We start from the raw sequence: 18076 nt of genomic DNA on the forward strand, positions 1-18076 counted from the left end.
GTCACACCCCTTCCCTAAGCTTGTGAGTTTTGCCTTTAAAAACACCTGTGCCAGGGGAATGGGGCTTCTTTCTGGCCTGCATGCTGAGGGAGCCCATTTGCGCAAACGATTCCTATTCATTAAAGTCTCTTGCGTGTTGCAGCAACTGGACTGGACATTGAGTTCTTGGGGGTACCGACTGAAACTGGGAGACTTCTTATTCTGAGGGTCTTACAGTCTTATATCAGACCTTGCTGAGTCACTCCCATGCAAAGGTTACAGGCCAAAGACAGGTTGTCAAACTTTAGCCAGGCTCAGGAAGTTCTACTAGACCTCACACCCAGGCTTCTTTAGGCACAACACTCTGTGAGCACAGCAAGTGCTCCTAACCACTGAGCCATCTCTCCAGCCCCCTTACTTATCTATTTACAATGTAGATACTGGGGGTTGTAATTGGGGTCTTGTGCATTAGACAAGCACTGTCCCAATCCTTAGCTATGTGCCCACCCGCCTGTGTAAAGCTTGGGTGAGTAGAAGGTAACTCCTGGAAAGGAAACTGAAGATGCTCTGCAAAGGGAGGAAGAATCGCTCCAAGATAACCCGAAGCTCAAATACATCCCAGAAACATATATTTCCGCTCTCTGGAATGCCTTACTGTCCACTCTGAAGTTAAGTTTCTCCTACTCAATATTCAGGTTCCAGGGTTCCAGTTCAACTGTCTCTCCATTGAAGAAAACCTTCCCCACCTTTCCTAAGGGATTGGGGCTCTCTGTTCTGTAATTTCACAACACTGCTTCATATTACTACTGCTGTGGCCATTTTACACTTCTTTAAGGGGATGTCATGGAGATGAACAGGCTGTGAGGACAGAACTAGCGTCTGATTGGCTCACTGTACTGTACCTCCAGTTCCTTGCACAGTACCTACAAAAGTAGTCAACAAACATGCACTTCATGGGGAAAAAAAATCAAGCCATGTTTTTCTCATTGATATAAAGTATGCCATTTCTCCCTCCCAGAAAACACAGTGAATTTTAAAAACAAATTTCAATTCATATTCACACTTTATTACATGTATTTTTTTTTTCATTTAATCTTTTCAACATTGTGGGGAGAGCCTTCTTTATATATAAGGAAACAGAGGCATAGGGCATAAAGCAATTGGTTCAAGTTCAAACGCCCAGTAAATTGTCCAGGAGAGCTGCAAACCCAGATTTGTCTAACTCCAAGCTCACAGGAAAACAAAACAAACAAACAAACAACAACAACAACAAAAAACCTATTATATAATACTGCCTTCCAAAATCCTTCTAGATGTAGCTCTTAAATTGTAAAATAAGACTTCAAGTAAACTCATACTCATGCCAATCTAGGCATGTCCCATAAAAATTAAATTTTTGAAATAGTGGTACATGGAGAGGACTAAATTAAAAAACTCTAAGCAGATACAATATGATAGAATATTTTTCATGCTTGCCATTAAAACTAATATCTTGGCCCCCCCCCACACACACACACTCCAAGACAGGAACTTTTTATGTGGTAGATCCTATTGCTTCTGTCTCCCAATTTCTGAAGTTCTGGGATTACAGACATGGACCACATCACCAAGCCTTTTCCTCTTAAAACTGTGTTTATCTTTTTGAGGTGGGATGTCACTGCTGCCCACTGCTCCTGAGCTCTTGGGCTCCCTTCCTATATGGGATTATGAGTGCATACTTGCTTCACCGTGTGGGTATCTCTTTTCTGTCCTTTATGGAGGGTGGCTGCGCAGGCAGTGGAGACTGGTGAAGAGGTAAATTTAAGTATGCAAGCAGTTCCCTAAAAGAGACTATGAAAGCCATTTCATCTCATCCAAAGAAGCTCTTCTGTGATGGTTTTTTTTTTTGCAGATGATGAAGGGAGATTGACGCGGCAACATGAAGGGTGACCTCAATTCCCAGGACTTTGTGGAGAAGGTCTGGAGACAGTTGGCTGGGGATGGGGGTGGGAGCAGCAGAGTGCTCAACTGTTAGAAAGTGAGTCATTCCTCACAGCACTGTGAGGGAGCAGCCAAGATGCCTGCCAGGGTGAGTGGGAGGGATTTTGAAACAGGTATTGATTTCCCCTTTATTACAGGGTTGGAAGTCCCCAGACTCGGTAAAGATAGGATCACAGACAGTGCCTATCTGATGCTCATGGTGGTATTCCCTGGAAGGCTCACATTTGGGAGGAGACTGGTAAGATGTAAACACCAAGGCAGGGAACAGAGTCATCAGCTGCATGTTCTGGATACCCATGTCAGCCTCTGGTAGCTTGCTGAAGTTAGCGCACAATGGGTTCTGCCAGCTCCTTGACCCTGGGAGAACATTGTGCTTTCAAAGCAGAAGGTTTGACTTTAAAGACGTCTGGGTCGTAGTATACAATATGCACTGAAGCCCTGGAATAGTAGGAAAAGAAAGCATTCAGACTAAGGAGAAGAAAAAAAGGAACTTCTATTTCCTAAGCACACCTCACCCCCATGATAAGCACTAGGGTATTATAGTCCAGTAGGGATTTCATGGTCTCCATTATACAGGTGAGGAAATGAAGACTCAAGATACTATAAGCATGATCTAGGGTCCTCACGCTGTCAGATTCCAGAGGCTTTGCTCTTTTCCATGCCCCCCAAAATTTGCCCTTTTTGTTGCTGATTTTTAACTTTAGATCAACCTTCTCCCTTTCTCCAGACCCTAACCCTTCCTGCCCCACTTTAGTCTTAAATTGTCATACCTTGTGGGTGGATTAGCCAGCTCCTGGACTCTACTAGACACCTGAGAGTGGGCAGCAGCATAAGATACAGGCCATCGGGCATCTCGGGCAGGGAGATAATCTACATGAACAGGTTTGGACTTTGCTAGAGTTATGGTTCGGGCAGTAGGTTTGGCAAGCAGGGCAGCAGGGGCTACCTGTAGCAAAAACAGAGATACAACTCTCCATCCCAGGATTCCCATGCCTACCTCCCTCCCGTTCCTCTCCTAAAATACGTAATAGTCTGCAGAACTCCCTGCCGATCTCTTTGCCTTCCCTCCTAGCCTGAGCAATCCAGCCTTCCCCTGATGGCTACTGCAGGTCAGCTCTGAGTGGCTTGCCTCTGCCATTCCCATGTCATCATCACAACACTCCGCCAGACAAGCACTTCCTAAAGTTAAGGAGCACACCACCCCCAGGTACTAACCCCTTCTTGGTAGAGTGGATTGGCTGGTTCCTGTATCTGCAGAGGCCACCCCATTTCTCTAACCTCTTGTTCTCCCCCGCCATCAGGGACACTGTGACTCTTGGCAGCCACACAAGGCCTCATTCGTCCTGACTCTTTTGGCCTCGGGACCTCTGCACTTACTACTCTACTTAAGATGTCTTTCCTCAGTCTTGGCTGAGATACCCCCCCCCCCCAATTTGTACCTAGATCAGACTCATCAGACCCTAAGGAGGGCTTCCCGACCTGCAGGAACAGATGGCCCTTTCTGACAGGCCTTCACTACAGTACTTAGTTAATCTTACTGCTTGTCCCTTTGCTTGTTTGAGATAATCCTAAAGCCCCGGTGCCTAGCTCATGCTATTCAACTCAACTCTGCCTCAAATCTGAGCTCCTCCTGCCTCAGACTCCTAAACACTGAGAGAACACATGTGTGTACCATTGTACCTGGCCCATTTAATCTTCCTTATAGCATGTATGTACAGTGTAAACTCATCTGCCTGTCCATCATCTGATTTTTCCATTACAACATGAACTGCTCAGGAAAGACTATCTGCCAGATGCTAATTCAGGCTCTAGTACCTAATAGGTGCCACATGAATACATGACACCTGACTATTGTCTTCTTATTTTGCTTTGAAAGGCATGTCTGCCGTGTTGTCTCTTTACTGTTACTTTATCGGTAAAGTAAGGAGAGTGGTGTGTAACAGCCGGTCCTCACTGTGGAGAGCTCATTGCAAAGACTCACACCAGCTTTGTGAGTTTGAGGCCAGCCTGGTCTACAGGGCTATTTCCAGGATAGGCTCCAAGGCAATACAGAGAAACCCTGTCTTGAAAAAAGACTCACACCAGCCCATGTTCTGCCTTTCCCCTTATCATATCTGTAAGCCTCCCTTCCCACTACAAAATCATCTTTTCTGATGATTTTGGAGTATGCCTTGTTGAGGCAGTCAGAAAGACATGGATGAGGCAAGGATGGCTTACGGGACGGATGGGCAATTCACTCTTTACTCTCTCATAGCATAGACCTTCTATCTTGATCCTTGGGTGGGCAAGATCTACAATCCTTGGGCTTGCAACAGCACTCAAGGTAGAGAAGGAAATCTTAGTTTCAATCTATGAGGGAAAAAGAAAACAGTACATGAGTGTGGGTCCTGCTCAGCACTATACAATTAGGATCTGAGCTCAGAGCCACTAGGCTTCACAACAATTCAGCCAATAGGATGGGAATCCCACAGTAATCCTCAGCAGAATCAATTCTATCTCACTCAAACTGGACTGTATGGGTACCAAGCCAGCTTTCCACAGGTTCAGTTTTTATGGCAGAGTGGGAGAGACAGCCACTGATGCCACATAAAAATTCAGAAATAGACTACAATGCTGACTTATGGACTAAGAGAGTCAGCCAAGGTCTAGTGAGATGGCTCAGCAGGTCAAGTGATCACCATGTGAGCATGACAACATGTGTTCAGTCCCCAGAACCCACATCAAGGTAGAAGGAGAGGGCCAGCACCACCGGGCTGTCCTCTCTCATCTGCATAAGTATACCATGGCATGGTTGCCCGTGCACTGGTACACACAGACACACACACACACACACACACACACACACACACACCACATTAAATAACTGTGATTAAAAAAAATAATAGCAAAATATGAAGTCGGCCAAGAGAAGGTATGCTTTATCATATGAGAACACCCAAAAGAGAAGACTTTTAACCCTTTGGGGAAAAGAGCCTCAGCATCACAGATCACCACAGTAAGAACATTTACCTAAGTGGCTCTCTTCTAATTGGAACAAGTAAGAAAAGCAGCAAAGCCAGAAGAAAACAGAAACACACACCTCTGCCAGGGAGCTAGTTAGATATGGGCTGGCTCAATGGCCAAAAGCACTTGCTGCTCTTATGAAGGCCCAGGGTTCCATTCCCAGCACCCACACCTAGTTTACAACCAATTGTTCTAGGATGTCTGTTGTCCTTTGCTGACCTCCGCTGCTGGCATCAGTCATACAAGTGATGCATATGTAGACATGCAGGCAAAATTCACATAGAATTAATCTAAAATTAAATTGAAAAAAAAAAAAGATTTTGAAGGGAGGATGTGTGTCAATCAATGGCAACAGAATAGGCCTTTAATTGCAGGCAGAAGAGGAAATAGTAAATTGTTTTCCAAATTTGTCCTTGTGCTGTTTGAATGAAGATGACATTGGTGAGTCACCGGTGACAGCATTTCATGTGCATTAGATAATTCATTCCTTGCCGGGTTATCGTTTCCATTCCTATCTCAGCACCAAGCCCTGGAGGTTCTCAATGGTATAAATTTATATAACTGGGAAATGGCAAAGCTGGGATTCAAACTGAGGACCGTACATGTCTCAACACCACAAAGAACTAATTAAGTGTTTAAAGTGCTTCTTATGAATAAAGCATTGTCTGCTTCAGGGCTCTAGGCGACCTGAAAGAATAAGCCAACCACTGCCTTTAATTAAGCCTTTCAATCAAAAGGGGAATAAAACAATCAATCAATTCTATAAAGCAACACAACAAAGAGCAACAAAACACAATGGAGTCTGAGCTGTGTGGAAACGCAGAAGGCTACCACAGCCAAAACCTAAGTGAAAATGTGAACAAAACTAGAGGTCTTACTTTATTTCTCTCCAGGTTAGAATAAACATTTATTGTAAAACCATAATAGTCTAGACAGTATAGTACCTATGTAAAAATAGACAAGTAAATAGTTATAACAGATTTCAGAGTCCATAAAGACCCAAGATAATTTAACAGAGAAAAGGAATAATCAAATTATATGAATATCTGTGTGGAACTAAAGAAACCTCAATCTCTTCCCAGCATGTGCCAAAAAAAAAAAAAAAAAAAAAAAAAAAAAAAACCCAAAAAACAAAACTTCAAAGTAGACCATACTATTACAAATGTAAAAATTAGAAAGCATCTAGAAGAAAATATAGGATATCTTACAAGAACAGGTTGGCCTCAGAGTCACAGAGACCATCCTGCCTCTGCCTCCTGAGTGCTGGGATTAAAGGTGTACCCCACCACTGCCCAGTTACTTTCAGAATTTTTATTCTCAGAATTTTTATTCTCAGAAATAAAACCTTATAAATCAGGACAGCAAGTGGAGCAATGCTGTGTGAGATCTGCAGAATTCACATGTACAACTCTTGGTCTCTTAAAAGCCAACAAGTGTTTGAATCCAATTGGGTTGGTTTATCTGTGGGTTGGTTCATCTGGGTAGAAATAGGGAATGTAGCTAAGTGGACAGAGAACAGAGGATAGATGCTAGGTGAGTCGTGAGATGAAACATTTTTCAGTTTTGTAAACTGTGACAAAGTTCCTGAAAAAGGGGACTCAGAATGACAGCCAGTTAAAGGCTTCCTTTAGTTCATCCATCCAAAATGATGTCAGGTACCCAACCCAACAGAGGACCTTAGCTTCCTTTGAGGGCAAGAGCAACTGTTAAACTTGAGGTATATTTATAATTAACTGTAAGGAACTGATAATAGAATTAACCATTAATTGATCACACAAATTAATCATTTGTGTTGAGGATACTGCAACAACAATGTAATCTGAACACAGACCATAGGGCAGATAAAGTACTATTGTATTATGTAGTGAGATAGTTCTGTGGCACTGACCACGCCCATTGGGGGTGGAGCCATGGGCAGAAGTGACCTGTGGAAGGAGGTTGGAGGGGGCCAGGAAAGGCGCTCTCTTTCTGGTGTGACTCGGACAGGAGAGGATCGGGTTGAATTTCCTGGTTTTCATCTGTCTAGGTTGTAAGTTATTTCTCCCTGAATAAACATCTATTCGGCCTATTTGTTTATCCTGATCCTTATTTACCGCGATAGTGTTAGTCTTACACTTTCTGATTTTGATAACAATATTTCTGTGGTTTATTAAAGAAGTCATTGTCTTGGTAATTAACAAGAAAGAATTTTGTGGGGGAATAGATCTAGTTTACTCTCAGAAGTTATTCTGAGAGCACTACACATACATGCAGAAGGAATAAAATGATAATTTCATAAGTTATAGTAAATTTTAAACTAATAATATAAAAACTATATGCATACTTAAGTGTATTTAAGAGAATTTTGTTTATTCCATGTGTAACTAAGGAATTGAGTTAGAATACAGCTTTTGTGTTTATTCTTGGAACATTTATAACATTTTTTTCATTTGGACATGGAGAGATAGCTCAGAGCTTGGGTTCAGTTTCCAGCACCTGTAACTCCAGGATGGCCTGTAACTCCAGGCCCAGGGGAGCAAAAAAAAAAAAAAAAAAAAAAAAACCCATGCACATAAAATTTTTTTAAAAAAATTGAAAATTATTTGCACCTTATTTGTAAGCTTAATATATTACATTTTAAGATAGCAATCTAATATTTCAGGTTTTATTTGCTGATGTAGGTGACAAAGTCACTTACAAATGAATCAAATAGAATAAACTTATAGAGTTTTAAATTGTTTGAAGGGCTTTGTTACAAACAACAGTCAATGCCAAGAACATGTCAATGAAATAAAGATGATCTGTACAGTGGGCTCTTTGCTGGTAAGGATGCTGAAGGGCTTGAGGAAAAACAAAACAAAACAAAACAATCTTCTCTGGTTGTTAAATGGAGCAGGAAGTATAAAAACCCAGTGACATTTCCAGCTTAGAATCCAAATAAAGGGTCAGAAATGACTTCTATCAAGAGAAACCGTTATCTTCTACTGTCACAGGGCTGGAATCTGAAAAGCACAATCTAATTTTGTGGGTGGGTAGGTTACAATAAAATCTGACTTCAAATTTGTCCAGTCACTAATGTTAAAGTTAGGGCAATGGTTGGGAAACACTGGTGCCTTGAGAATTGGGATGGTGATATATGGGCAGATTCCAATAAAACAGGAGACCCTAAACCCTGAGTTTCCAATAAAGTGAGTACTCTTGAAGGGCCCAGACCCTCACCCAGCCCTCTGCTGTGGCAGGCTGCAAGATGTAGGCCCTTGACTCAGCAGGATGTGTGGAGCCTATCCCCCGCCCCCCTTGCCCTAATTACTGGGAATAAACCACCAGATACCTTCCAAGTGGTAAGGAACCAATCAGAAGCTAGCTGGCTGCTCTGGGTGAGCTTTGCTGATAATAATGGAATGCAGTAGGTAGCAACAGCCCTCAGATAGCCTCCAGGCATAGCAACTTTTCTGCAGCTGCAGTTGCAGCTGCAGCTGACCAACTCAGGAGAGGTTTCCCAGCCCGGAGGTGCAACTAGTAGGCCCCGACCCCCACCTTGCTCCACCCCCAGAATATGCCCTGCCCCTCTGCTGCTCGGGGTCCCTCCTACTCCACCCGCTGTGTGGGATGGACGGAGGACCTGAGTTAACTAGTAAATTAAAAAGACTTTTTGCTTTTGCATCGGATCTGTTCTTTTGATGCTTTGGTGGCGTGGGGGGTGGGGGGTGGGGTGGGGGGGGGTTAGAGTCTGGGCACAACATTCTAAACCTTAAATACTAATTTCCTTACCAGCCTCTCCACCTGGATAGGCGCTAGACTCCACATACCCAGGATACCTTCTGAGTAACTTCCCACTTATTCCTATGACCTCTCCACTGTGTACCAGCCTGCTATAGACTTCATCCGGTTCTGAAATTATTCAAGGGCTAATATATGTAATAAATCCCTTGTTCTATATCAGACATGTTTCCACTTTTATGATCTATTCCTGACAGATTTTGTAAGAGAGGAAAACCCACAAAGAAAAAGAGGAAAGGAGTTGTGGTTTGAAAGTGAAATGTGTTCCTTAGTGTCGTATGTGTGAACGCTTGGTCTCATCCAATGGGCATTGCTATTTTAGAGGGTTGAATAATCTCTGTGAAGCGGTGCTTGGGAGGAGGAAGTGGGTCACACTAGGCGTTGAAGTGTACCTGCCCACACTTCCAGTCTGCTTTCGGCTTCCTCTTCTGTCCACAGTCCCACCTATCTTCTGCTGCCACCATGGAGTCACCAATTGTCCTACCTCCCCTCCGCGATGGACTGAATGCTTCAAACTGTGAGCCCAAGCTAACCCTTCTCCCTCAAGCTGCTTCTGGCCATGTACTTGCCACACAGGAAGTAACTGGCACACAGAGTGTGGCATGACACAGGCCGGCGCCACTTACGCTTTTTGGAGGAACATAGCTGGGATCTGTGCCTTTGGCTACGGAGAGCTGCAGAATCCGGGGAGAAGGATCGGAGAAACGGACAGCCTCTGGGGCTAAGTTATCATTGCTGGGGGCGACATGCAAATGGAAATAAAATACTACTTCAGAAGGAGGAACAAACAGTTCATGGCTAAAACCAACTGCAGCTATGCACACGCTCTGAAAGCAGGAACATCTTTTCTCACACGCACCAGAGTTCTTTAGACAGATTGCTGTTTCTCATTAAGCCACAATGTGTCACAGTGTATGTAAATATACTTGTACATAGGGAGCAAAATTCTCAAGACACTGCTTCTACACCATACAATCTGATCTAAAAAAAATTTTTTTTTAAACCAGTTTGGGCTTTATTTTATTACCTTGCCCTTGTAATCTTGGCAAATCTAGAAATTGGCCTTTTTGCGTTTAATTTACATTACATTAAACATTTTTATTATATAATTTATTTTACATATCCCAGTTCCCTCTCCCTCCCTAATTTTTTAAAAAGTTTTATTTAATTAGAAAAAGGAAGGGGGCTGGAGAGATGGCTCAGCAGTTAAAAGCACTGGCTGTTCTTCCAAAGGACATGGGTTCAATTCCTAGCACCCACATGGTAGTTCACAGCTCTCTGCAACTACTGTTCCAGGGGATCTGACACCCTCATACATACATGCAGGCAAAACCTTAGTGTATATTAAATATAAAATAAACAAATCTTAAAAATAGAAAGAAAACTTAGAATTTTATGTTCCATTTTGGATGGGTTCTGACCTACAGTCTGAAAAATACCTCACTTCCTACCGAAACCTCATAATACTTCCTGAAATACTTAGTTCCCTCAGTCATCATGGAGGACTACCTGTGGATCATTCTTTTTTGCTGTGCAGTGTGAAATAATCCTTGTCTTAACTCTCAGTCACTTGGCCAGTTATTATAATGTATACCACATACTTTTTCCTCTGATCAAAAATCTACCAGTCAATCAACAAACCTACAAACTTGGCATGGAAAAAGGTTTTCTCAAATATGTGATGACTTTCTAAGGGTGGGCAGCTCTAGGTTTTGTTATTACTATTAAGATACAATTAACATACATAAAATTTACCCTTTCAGCATCTACAACTAAGTGGTTTCTAGACCACCAGCATTTATTTGAGAGCATTTTCATCAACCCAAAAAACAAAACTCATATGGTTATACAAAGACCCAGAATAATCTAAAATGGTCATGAATATGAAGAACGAAGTTCAAAGGCAGTTTATAGTTTCAAAATCTGCTAAAAAGCTGTGATATCAAAATTGTGTATTGTTGCATAAAGACAAGCATTAGTACATGGAGTGGGACTGCCAATCCAGAAATAAAAGTTTGCATTTGTGGTCCTTTGGTTTTTGACAAGCATATGAACTGTTGCTTGTATGTCTGGATTTGATTTGCTAGCATTCTGGTGTGGACACATGTATGCATGAATATGGATATTTGTAGGAGAGAGCAGTTAGCAGCTTTTACATGTTGTAATGGATTTTTTCTGGGTGCTGTAGATTACAAGCAGGAACCATCATACCAGGCTGAGAGATTCCTTTTACTGTGTGAGAGTGAGGAGGTTTACTGTGAATTTCTGCCCCAGAATTCCCAGTCAAATGTAATAGTTGATGGTCCCTCACCTGCTGCAGATAATTCAAGTTTTATCCAAGATGTTTAAACATAAACAGCCTTTTCACTCAGATCAAAGCTGGAGCTACGATGTTGTAAAACATAAGCAAGCTAGATCAGGGTTTCTGGGGAGTTTAAGATACTCTACCTATGTAGTAGAAACTGTGTTTTGAATCTGTTGGGTTTTGCCAGCTTCTGGATCCGTTTAGAAGGTCGGGTAAACAGTGCAGGAGGAGGGATCTCCCAAATTACAGACTCTCTGCCACAGCTGTAGTAATACTGAGCCCTGCAGGTTGCATAGAGAAAAGAATTCAGATTATTGCAGTATCCTGCAGCATTGACTCACAGCCTTAGGTAGCAAGCAGAAAGCTTATGTGTGTGCTACAGAGCTATTTCCCACACTGGGAGAAGTCAGTTTTTTTATAAATGGTTACAGCTTATGTTTTCAATTATCTTAATCTAAAACAGGTAGTTTTCTTTACTAAACAATGTGTATCTTCCAAATGGGTGGAGAGGAGAAGATTAGCTGGGTGATGGGAGATGTCATTCTGTAAATATATTTCTCTTATTGGTTAATGAATAAAGCACTGTTGGCCAATAGTAAAGAAAGATAGGTGGGACTAGGAGACAAGGAGATTTAGGGGAGAGGGAGGAGCAGAGTAAGATCAAGAGAACAGAGGGCTGGGCCCTCTCTTCCATAAGATAAGACTATGTGGAAATACTTAGATTAATAGAAATGGGTTAATATTTAAGACAGAGCTAGCCAATAAGTAATGCTAATAACAGGCCAACAACATTATAATTAATACAGCGTCTCTGTGTGTTATTTGGGGCTGGCATGGCTGTGGGATCAAGATGGCGGGAAACCCTGCTTGTAACAAAATGGCGCCCAACGTGGTTTTTTTTTTTTTGGTTTTTCAAGATACTGTTTCCCTGTAGCTTTGGATTCTGTCCTAGCACTGGCACTACCTCTGTAGACCAGGCTGGACTCGAACTCACAGAGATCCACTTGCCTCTGTCTCCCGAGTACTGGGATTAAAGGCATGAGCCACCAACACCTAGCTAGGATTAGCTGTTTTTAAGCCAAATTCTTCTAGGAGTGATGGTGCACACCTGTAATCCTGCGCTCACCAGGCTGAGGCAGGAGGATTCCATTTGAGGCCAATCTGGGCAAGATATACACACACAAACACATCATCTCAAAAAAAAAAAAAAAAAAAAAAAAAAAAAGCAAGGAAAGAAGGGAAAGGGAAGGAAAGAAGGAGGGAGGGAAGAAAGGAAGGCAGGTAGGTTTTCTGGCCCCATGTCCCTGTCTCAACCCTGCAGTGGTGGTGTCTGCATAGTAGGAGCCAGGCTGAGATCGCTGATTGTAGACCTGAATGTAATCCTTTACTTCAGATGAGCACACCCGGTGTACTCAATGAGAGAGAAAAGGTCAAATTTACAGCCTACACCAAAGCCACACTACACATGTCAGAGTTTTCCGTCACAGGACAGCGTGAAGGCACTGTGTGACTGTACCATATGCTAACTGAAACAATAGCGTATGCTGAGTTTATTATCCCTCTTGCTCCTACAGGGTGAGACTTTGATGACTGACTCTCACGAGAAGATGCAAATGACAGAAGCGGCAGGCTCTACCATTGAGAGAGAAGTTGCAGAGATGAAGCAAGCACTGGAAGCTGTGTGCTCCCATGAAGTCTTTAATCAGCGGCTTTCTTCTCACCCTGTTCTCAGTTAAACTGACTTTTGTGGTTTTCTGGAGTGTGAGCAGAAGCTAAGCAGTAGATGGGAAAACATCGAAGATGCTTGGCAGCTTTTTAAGAAGTGTGGTGCAGAGAGCTGATGAAGTCCTCCATCTGGAGTTAGGGAGGGGGTGGTTTCTTTGACTGGGAAAACAACTCCCCTATCTGCTACAGTGGGATGAAGGATTCCTGAGCTGAAGAGGACAGAAGGACTTGATTTCACCACAATGTTGCTGATGACCATACTGTCACTGCAGCCTGCTTGCATAGGTGGTTTAGAGGACCACCGAGGGAGCATAGCTATCAGAGAATGTTAGGGGAGCAGGGGGTCCGAGTCTCATCAGATGAAGATTTAAAACTGACAGAGTTCATAGAGTCCTACATGCTCAACACAGAGGACACACGATCTCTTATCCAGATGGACCAGAGGTGTTGACTATGAAAACTCAAAGAATGCTTTGCACAAGGCCTGGTTAAAAAAGCAGAAATGAGCCGGGTGGCGGTGCACACCTTAACTCCAGAGACAGGCAGGTGGATCTCTGTGAGTTCAAGGCCAGCCTGGTCTACAGAGTGAGTTCTAGGACAGCCAAGGCTACACAGAGAAACCCTGTCTGAAAATAAACAAACAAGCAAACAAAAAAAGCAAAAATGAAATGCATTCTACTTATTTTTACACCAGAAGATAAGCGCAGCTCAGTCCTCATCCAGGAAGCTTCCTTTTGCAGCCGATAGAGATCATCACAGAAGTCCACAACTGGTCAGAGGCAAGCCCAATTGATACATCTACAATGCAACCCTGATGCTTGAAGCTCAAGGAACATTGGGGTGGAGGGGAGGGAGTGTAAGACTGTAAAAGCCAGAGGGCTACAATGTCTGCTGTGAGACTGTGTCTTCTATGTACGACAGGGAAGCTATGCCTGAGACATCTCAAAAAATATAGTCACCTAAACAAGAGGTGCACGATGACAACACCTTTTCACATGCCAGTGCACACGGGGAAATCTCACAAGGCCCTGGCCCTAAATGAAGAGCTACAGGACATTAATGGTGACAGAGAGATTCAGTCTCTCTAGGGATGAGGGTCCTGATAGTTTATTGAACCCCAAGCAGTCATCCCTAAACACATACACGCATGTGAACAACAAGCTGTATTTATCTATGTTTCTTGTTCCATACATAAATATGAGGTCATACATTCGAGGGTGGGAGACAGACATGGGACATGTAAGTGAACTCAGTGAATTTGGAAGAGGAAGTAGTTAGTCTTCTAAGGGTTTCAGTACACATATGTACATTTAAGTTTAAATATTTAAAAAAAGACTTGTTTTGTTTTTTTTGTTTTGTTTTGTTTTATTGCTTTTTGAGACAGTCTCACTACATAGCCTAGAGTGGCCTGGAACTCACTATGGAGGCCAAGCTAGCTTCAAACTCATACAAACCTGCCTGCCTCTGTCTCCCAATGCCTGGATTAAAGGCATCTGCCACACACCTGGCTCATACTAGATAATTTACTGGTGCACAAACATGGCATCTTGTGAAGACAGTAGACTAAGGAGGCCTGGGGATAGAATGATTAAACTTTCCTTTGTCTCCCCTTCAAGCCATCACAGGTAAATATATTTTCTTTGCTTTGGACCTCCAGACAGGCAACAGGTTTCCTGTTATTTTACCTTGAATATGTCTCTAGTAAATACTAAACCCTCTAAGCATGGTCATTATGTCTTATCTGGCTGTGTCCCTTCAACACTTATCACAATGTGTTTGTAGATGTGTACTTAGTGATATTGTTAAACAAACATGATGGGAAAATGCCAGTAAACTCGACAAGATCATTCACAATCATTGGGAGAGATGGTGAAATTAACCATGTATAACTGGCATTCTCTTGTTGAGACAAATGAGGTGATTTCCTTTAAGGATTCTGAAAAAACTGTTTAAAAAAACTTTAAAAAACAAATACATCAATGAGTAGAGCCTACATGATGTCATTCTGAAACAAAAGTTCAATTCAACCAGCATTGGATTAGGAAGGAGCCCTGTGGTGCTGGAGAGTTTTGTGTGGCAACCCGCAACCTGAGATAAGGAGAGAGAAAAAATTTGGAGACCTTAATCATAGGAAACAAACCCTTAGGACAGGATGCACTTAGGGAAGGACACTGTGGAGGAAACCACAGTCAGTTGAGAGGGCCTGGCATGGCAGACCAGATGGAAATATGGACAGAAAAGATCTAAGACCCCCTGAGAACTGAGAGGAAGGGTGTGGCCAGTCCTCTGAGGGAATCCAAACAGATTTCCCATAACATCTAAAATGTCTCCCATTAAAACAGTTTGGATGAATGTTTGCCTGGGGAAGACTGTTTCTCCTGCTCGGTACTCCTTACACGCTTGTAGCTCTTTGTGCAGATTTGAGACCTCAAGTCCCCCCACACCCTCATTCCCATACACTTTAGCATGTCTATTGTTGTGTTCTTGAGAGACCAAGAATTTTAAACAGAGCAAGGAGGGGTATATGGAAGGGTTTGGAGGGAGGAAAAAGAAAGGGAAATGATGTAATTCTATTATGATCTCAAAAAGATAAAAGGTTTTCTTTTTCTTTTTTCTTTTTCTTGCTTTCTTTTTTTTTTTTTTTTTTTTTTTTTTTTTGAGGCCTAGGCTTGAAATATTAAGGGCTTCTGTAAGAATTCCAGACAGATAGCTTGAGATGATTTTTTTTAACTATAAAGAGGAAAAAACAAAAGACAAAAAAACAAAACAAACAAACAAAAAAAAAAAAAAACCAAAACAAAACACCAAACCAACCAACCAAACAAATCCCCAAAACTTCAGGGCTATTTTTTCTGTTGTTTGCTTTGTGTATATAAGTATTTTTCCTTCATGCATGATGTGTACCATGCATATGCCTGGTGCCCACAGAGGTCAGAAGGGATTGTAAGGTACCCTGGAACTTAAGTTTAGGATGGTTGTGAGTTACTGTATGGGTGCCGGGAACTGAACCCAGGTCTTTTGCCAGAGCAGCAAGTGCTCTTAAATGCTGAGCCACCTCTCCAACCCTGAAAAAGAAAACTCTTTAAGGGTAAGGTAAGATGTGTTGTGCAAGTATGAGGACCTGAGTTTGAATTTTGTGCCCACATAAGAAGGCAAGAATGAATAAAGACTCTAAGAGAGACACACATGGATCCACCTAGGAAAGGGAACAAGACAAGATCTCCTAAGTAAATTGGGAGAGGGTAGAGTGGAAGGGGAGGAGGGAAGAATGGTTATGCACCCGGCCTATTATCCCAGTGTGGGCAGAGACAGGAGGATCCTGGGGTTTGCTCTTGCTGGCCACCAACCTAGCCTCAAGTTCAGTAACAGACCCAGTTATACACACACATACACACTTTAAAATCCCCTTAAAAAAAAAAAAAAAAGCCTACATAGGCCAAAGCATTAGGAAATAGGATACAAATCTTCAAGGCTAGTCTTAGAACTGATCTTGATCCAGTGGTACTGTTAGAAATAAGGTTGGAGTTGTTCCAACTGAAGTGTCTGACTGTCTGACTAGGCAACATTGCTCTTGATCAAGAAGGTGTGTCCAGGGACAGGAAGTGTAATTGGATTTTATTCTAAGGTGGTGGCTGTGTCTTTTCCCTATTGGCTGGTGTCCAACCTCGGTCTCATTCAATTGGCTAGTCTGAAAAGAACGATGGTAAGGAAAGTCAAGGAGGGAAAGGAGTCACTAAGTAAACTAAGCTTTTACAAGGTGTGAAGACATTTGCAAATCTTACAAGGTGGGAGAGACAAAAAAATACAAGTTTATATTATTTTATAGAAAAGACTCATATTTGCCATTTCATACAGTATGAGATCGGAAACCACACTAAGGTACTATTGTAGTTTGAATGTAACTGGCTCCCATAATCTCATAGGGAGTGACACTATTTGGAGGTGTGGTTTTGTTGGAGTGGGTATGGCCTTGTTGGAGGAAGTGTGTCACCGTAGGGACAGACTTTGAGGTTTCTTGTGCTTGGGATACTGCCTCCTACCCAGTGTCTTAGTTGATTTCTTCTTGCCTGCAAGGTGTATGACTCTCATCTACTTGTCCAGTACCATGTTTACCTGCCTTCTACCAGCATGGTCTCTGCCATGATGATAATGGACTGAACCTCCGAAACTAGAAGCAAGCCCAATTAAATGTTTTCTTTATAAGAGTTGCCATGGTCATAGTGCCTCTTCACAGCAATAGAAACCCTAACTAAGACAGAAGTTCGTGCCAGGGACTGGGGTATTGCTGTGATAGGCCTATATTTCTGTTTGGAGGAATTTGGACTTTGGTACTTTGGATTAGGAAAGCAGTGGAATGCTTTAAGTGATGCTTAATGGGCCATCCAAGTAGGAGCATGGAAGACAGTGCTGCTGCACGTGATCTGATAACTGTGGAGGGCTGGATCAAGAGGTTATCGAGGAGAACATTAAAATGTTGCCTAGAGGTCATTCTTGTGATATTTTGGTGAAGAAAGAGGCTGCTTTTAGCTCTTGTCTGAAAACTCTGCCAGAGACTAAAGTGAAGAGTTTTGGATTAATTCTGTTGGCAGAGGAAATCTCAGAACAGCCTAGTATAGTCTCTGTAGTGTGGATATTAGTGGTAAACTCTAATGATTTATAATGAAAAGGAAGGAGCAAGCTGAGCAGGGTAAATTACAAATGTAAATTTTGAGGAGAGAAAGAGCTCCAGGAAGTGGAATGGAGCTAAACTCTGTAAGCTTGGATTCTGAATACAATAGTTTACAGTCAGTGAGAGAGCTGGGCTCTCTGTTTTCCCTGTGGGTCCTGACAAAGCAACCTGATGACATGTCAGCACCAACCTGTTAGGGACATAGTGTCGGGAGACCAGCTTGGGCTGAGCGAGGTCCTCAAGTCTCCTGGTCAGCTGAGCTTTTAAAGCAGCCTCAGAAACAGGGCGAATAGGATCTTGATTTCCCCAAAACAACCTTCTGTTAACGAAACAGAAAAGTAAACCATGGTTTTAAAATAAAATCCTGTAATAAGCACTTCAAAGGTATCTCATTGTCTATGTGGGTTAGCCTTCAAGAACTCGCTCTCTTTTATAACTGTGTTTTACATTTTGTTTAGTGTGCTGACACACATGCTATGGTGTGTGTGTGAAATTGAGGGCAACTGCAGTATTGGCTGTTTCCTTCCACTGTATGGATTCCAGGGGTCAGACTGAGGTCATCAGGTGGCTCACCTGCTGACCCATCTCACTATCCTCATCTCTCATAGGATTTTATGATTTCCAGAAACCAGAAAGAAATAAGCTATGAACATTAA

At 42.4% G+C, this 18076-nt stretch overlaps 1 protein-coding gene across 1 annotated transcript in view; it reads right to left on the reverse strand.

Annotated features, from left to right (window-relative positions):
• Positions 1–2152: 2152 nt before the first annotated feature.
• The window catches only part of Thegl (theg spermatid protein like), a 37328-nt gene continuing 21404 nt past the window's right edge, over positions 2153–18076 (reverse strand). Inside the window, 6 exon segments of the mRNA XM_051198415.1 lie at positions 2153–2397; positions 2730–2905; positions 4177–4308; positions 9348–9442; positions 11165–11307; positions 17611–17739. Of these exon segments, the coding sequence (XP_051054372.1) occupies positions 2283–2397; positions 2730–2905; positions 4177–4308; positions 9348–9442; positions 11165–11307; positions 17611–17739 (790 nt within the window). The 3' untranslated portion in view covers positions 2153–2282.

The sequence above is a fragment of the Phodopus roborovskii genome, unplaced genomic scaffold (assembly GCF_943737965.1).
Source record: "Phodopus roborovskii unplaced genomic scaffold, PHOROB, whole genome shotgun sequence".
Lineage (NCBI taxonomy): Eukaryota > Metazoa > Chordata > Mammalia > Rodentia > Cricetidae > Phodopus > Phodopus roborovskii.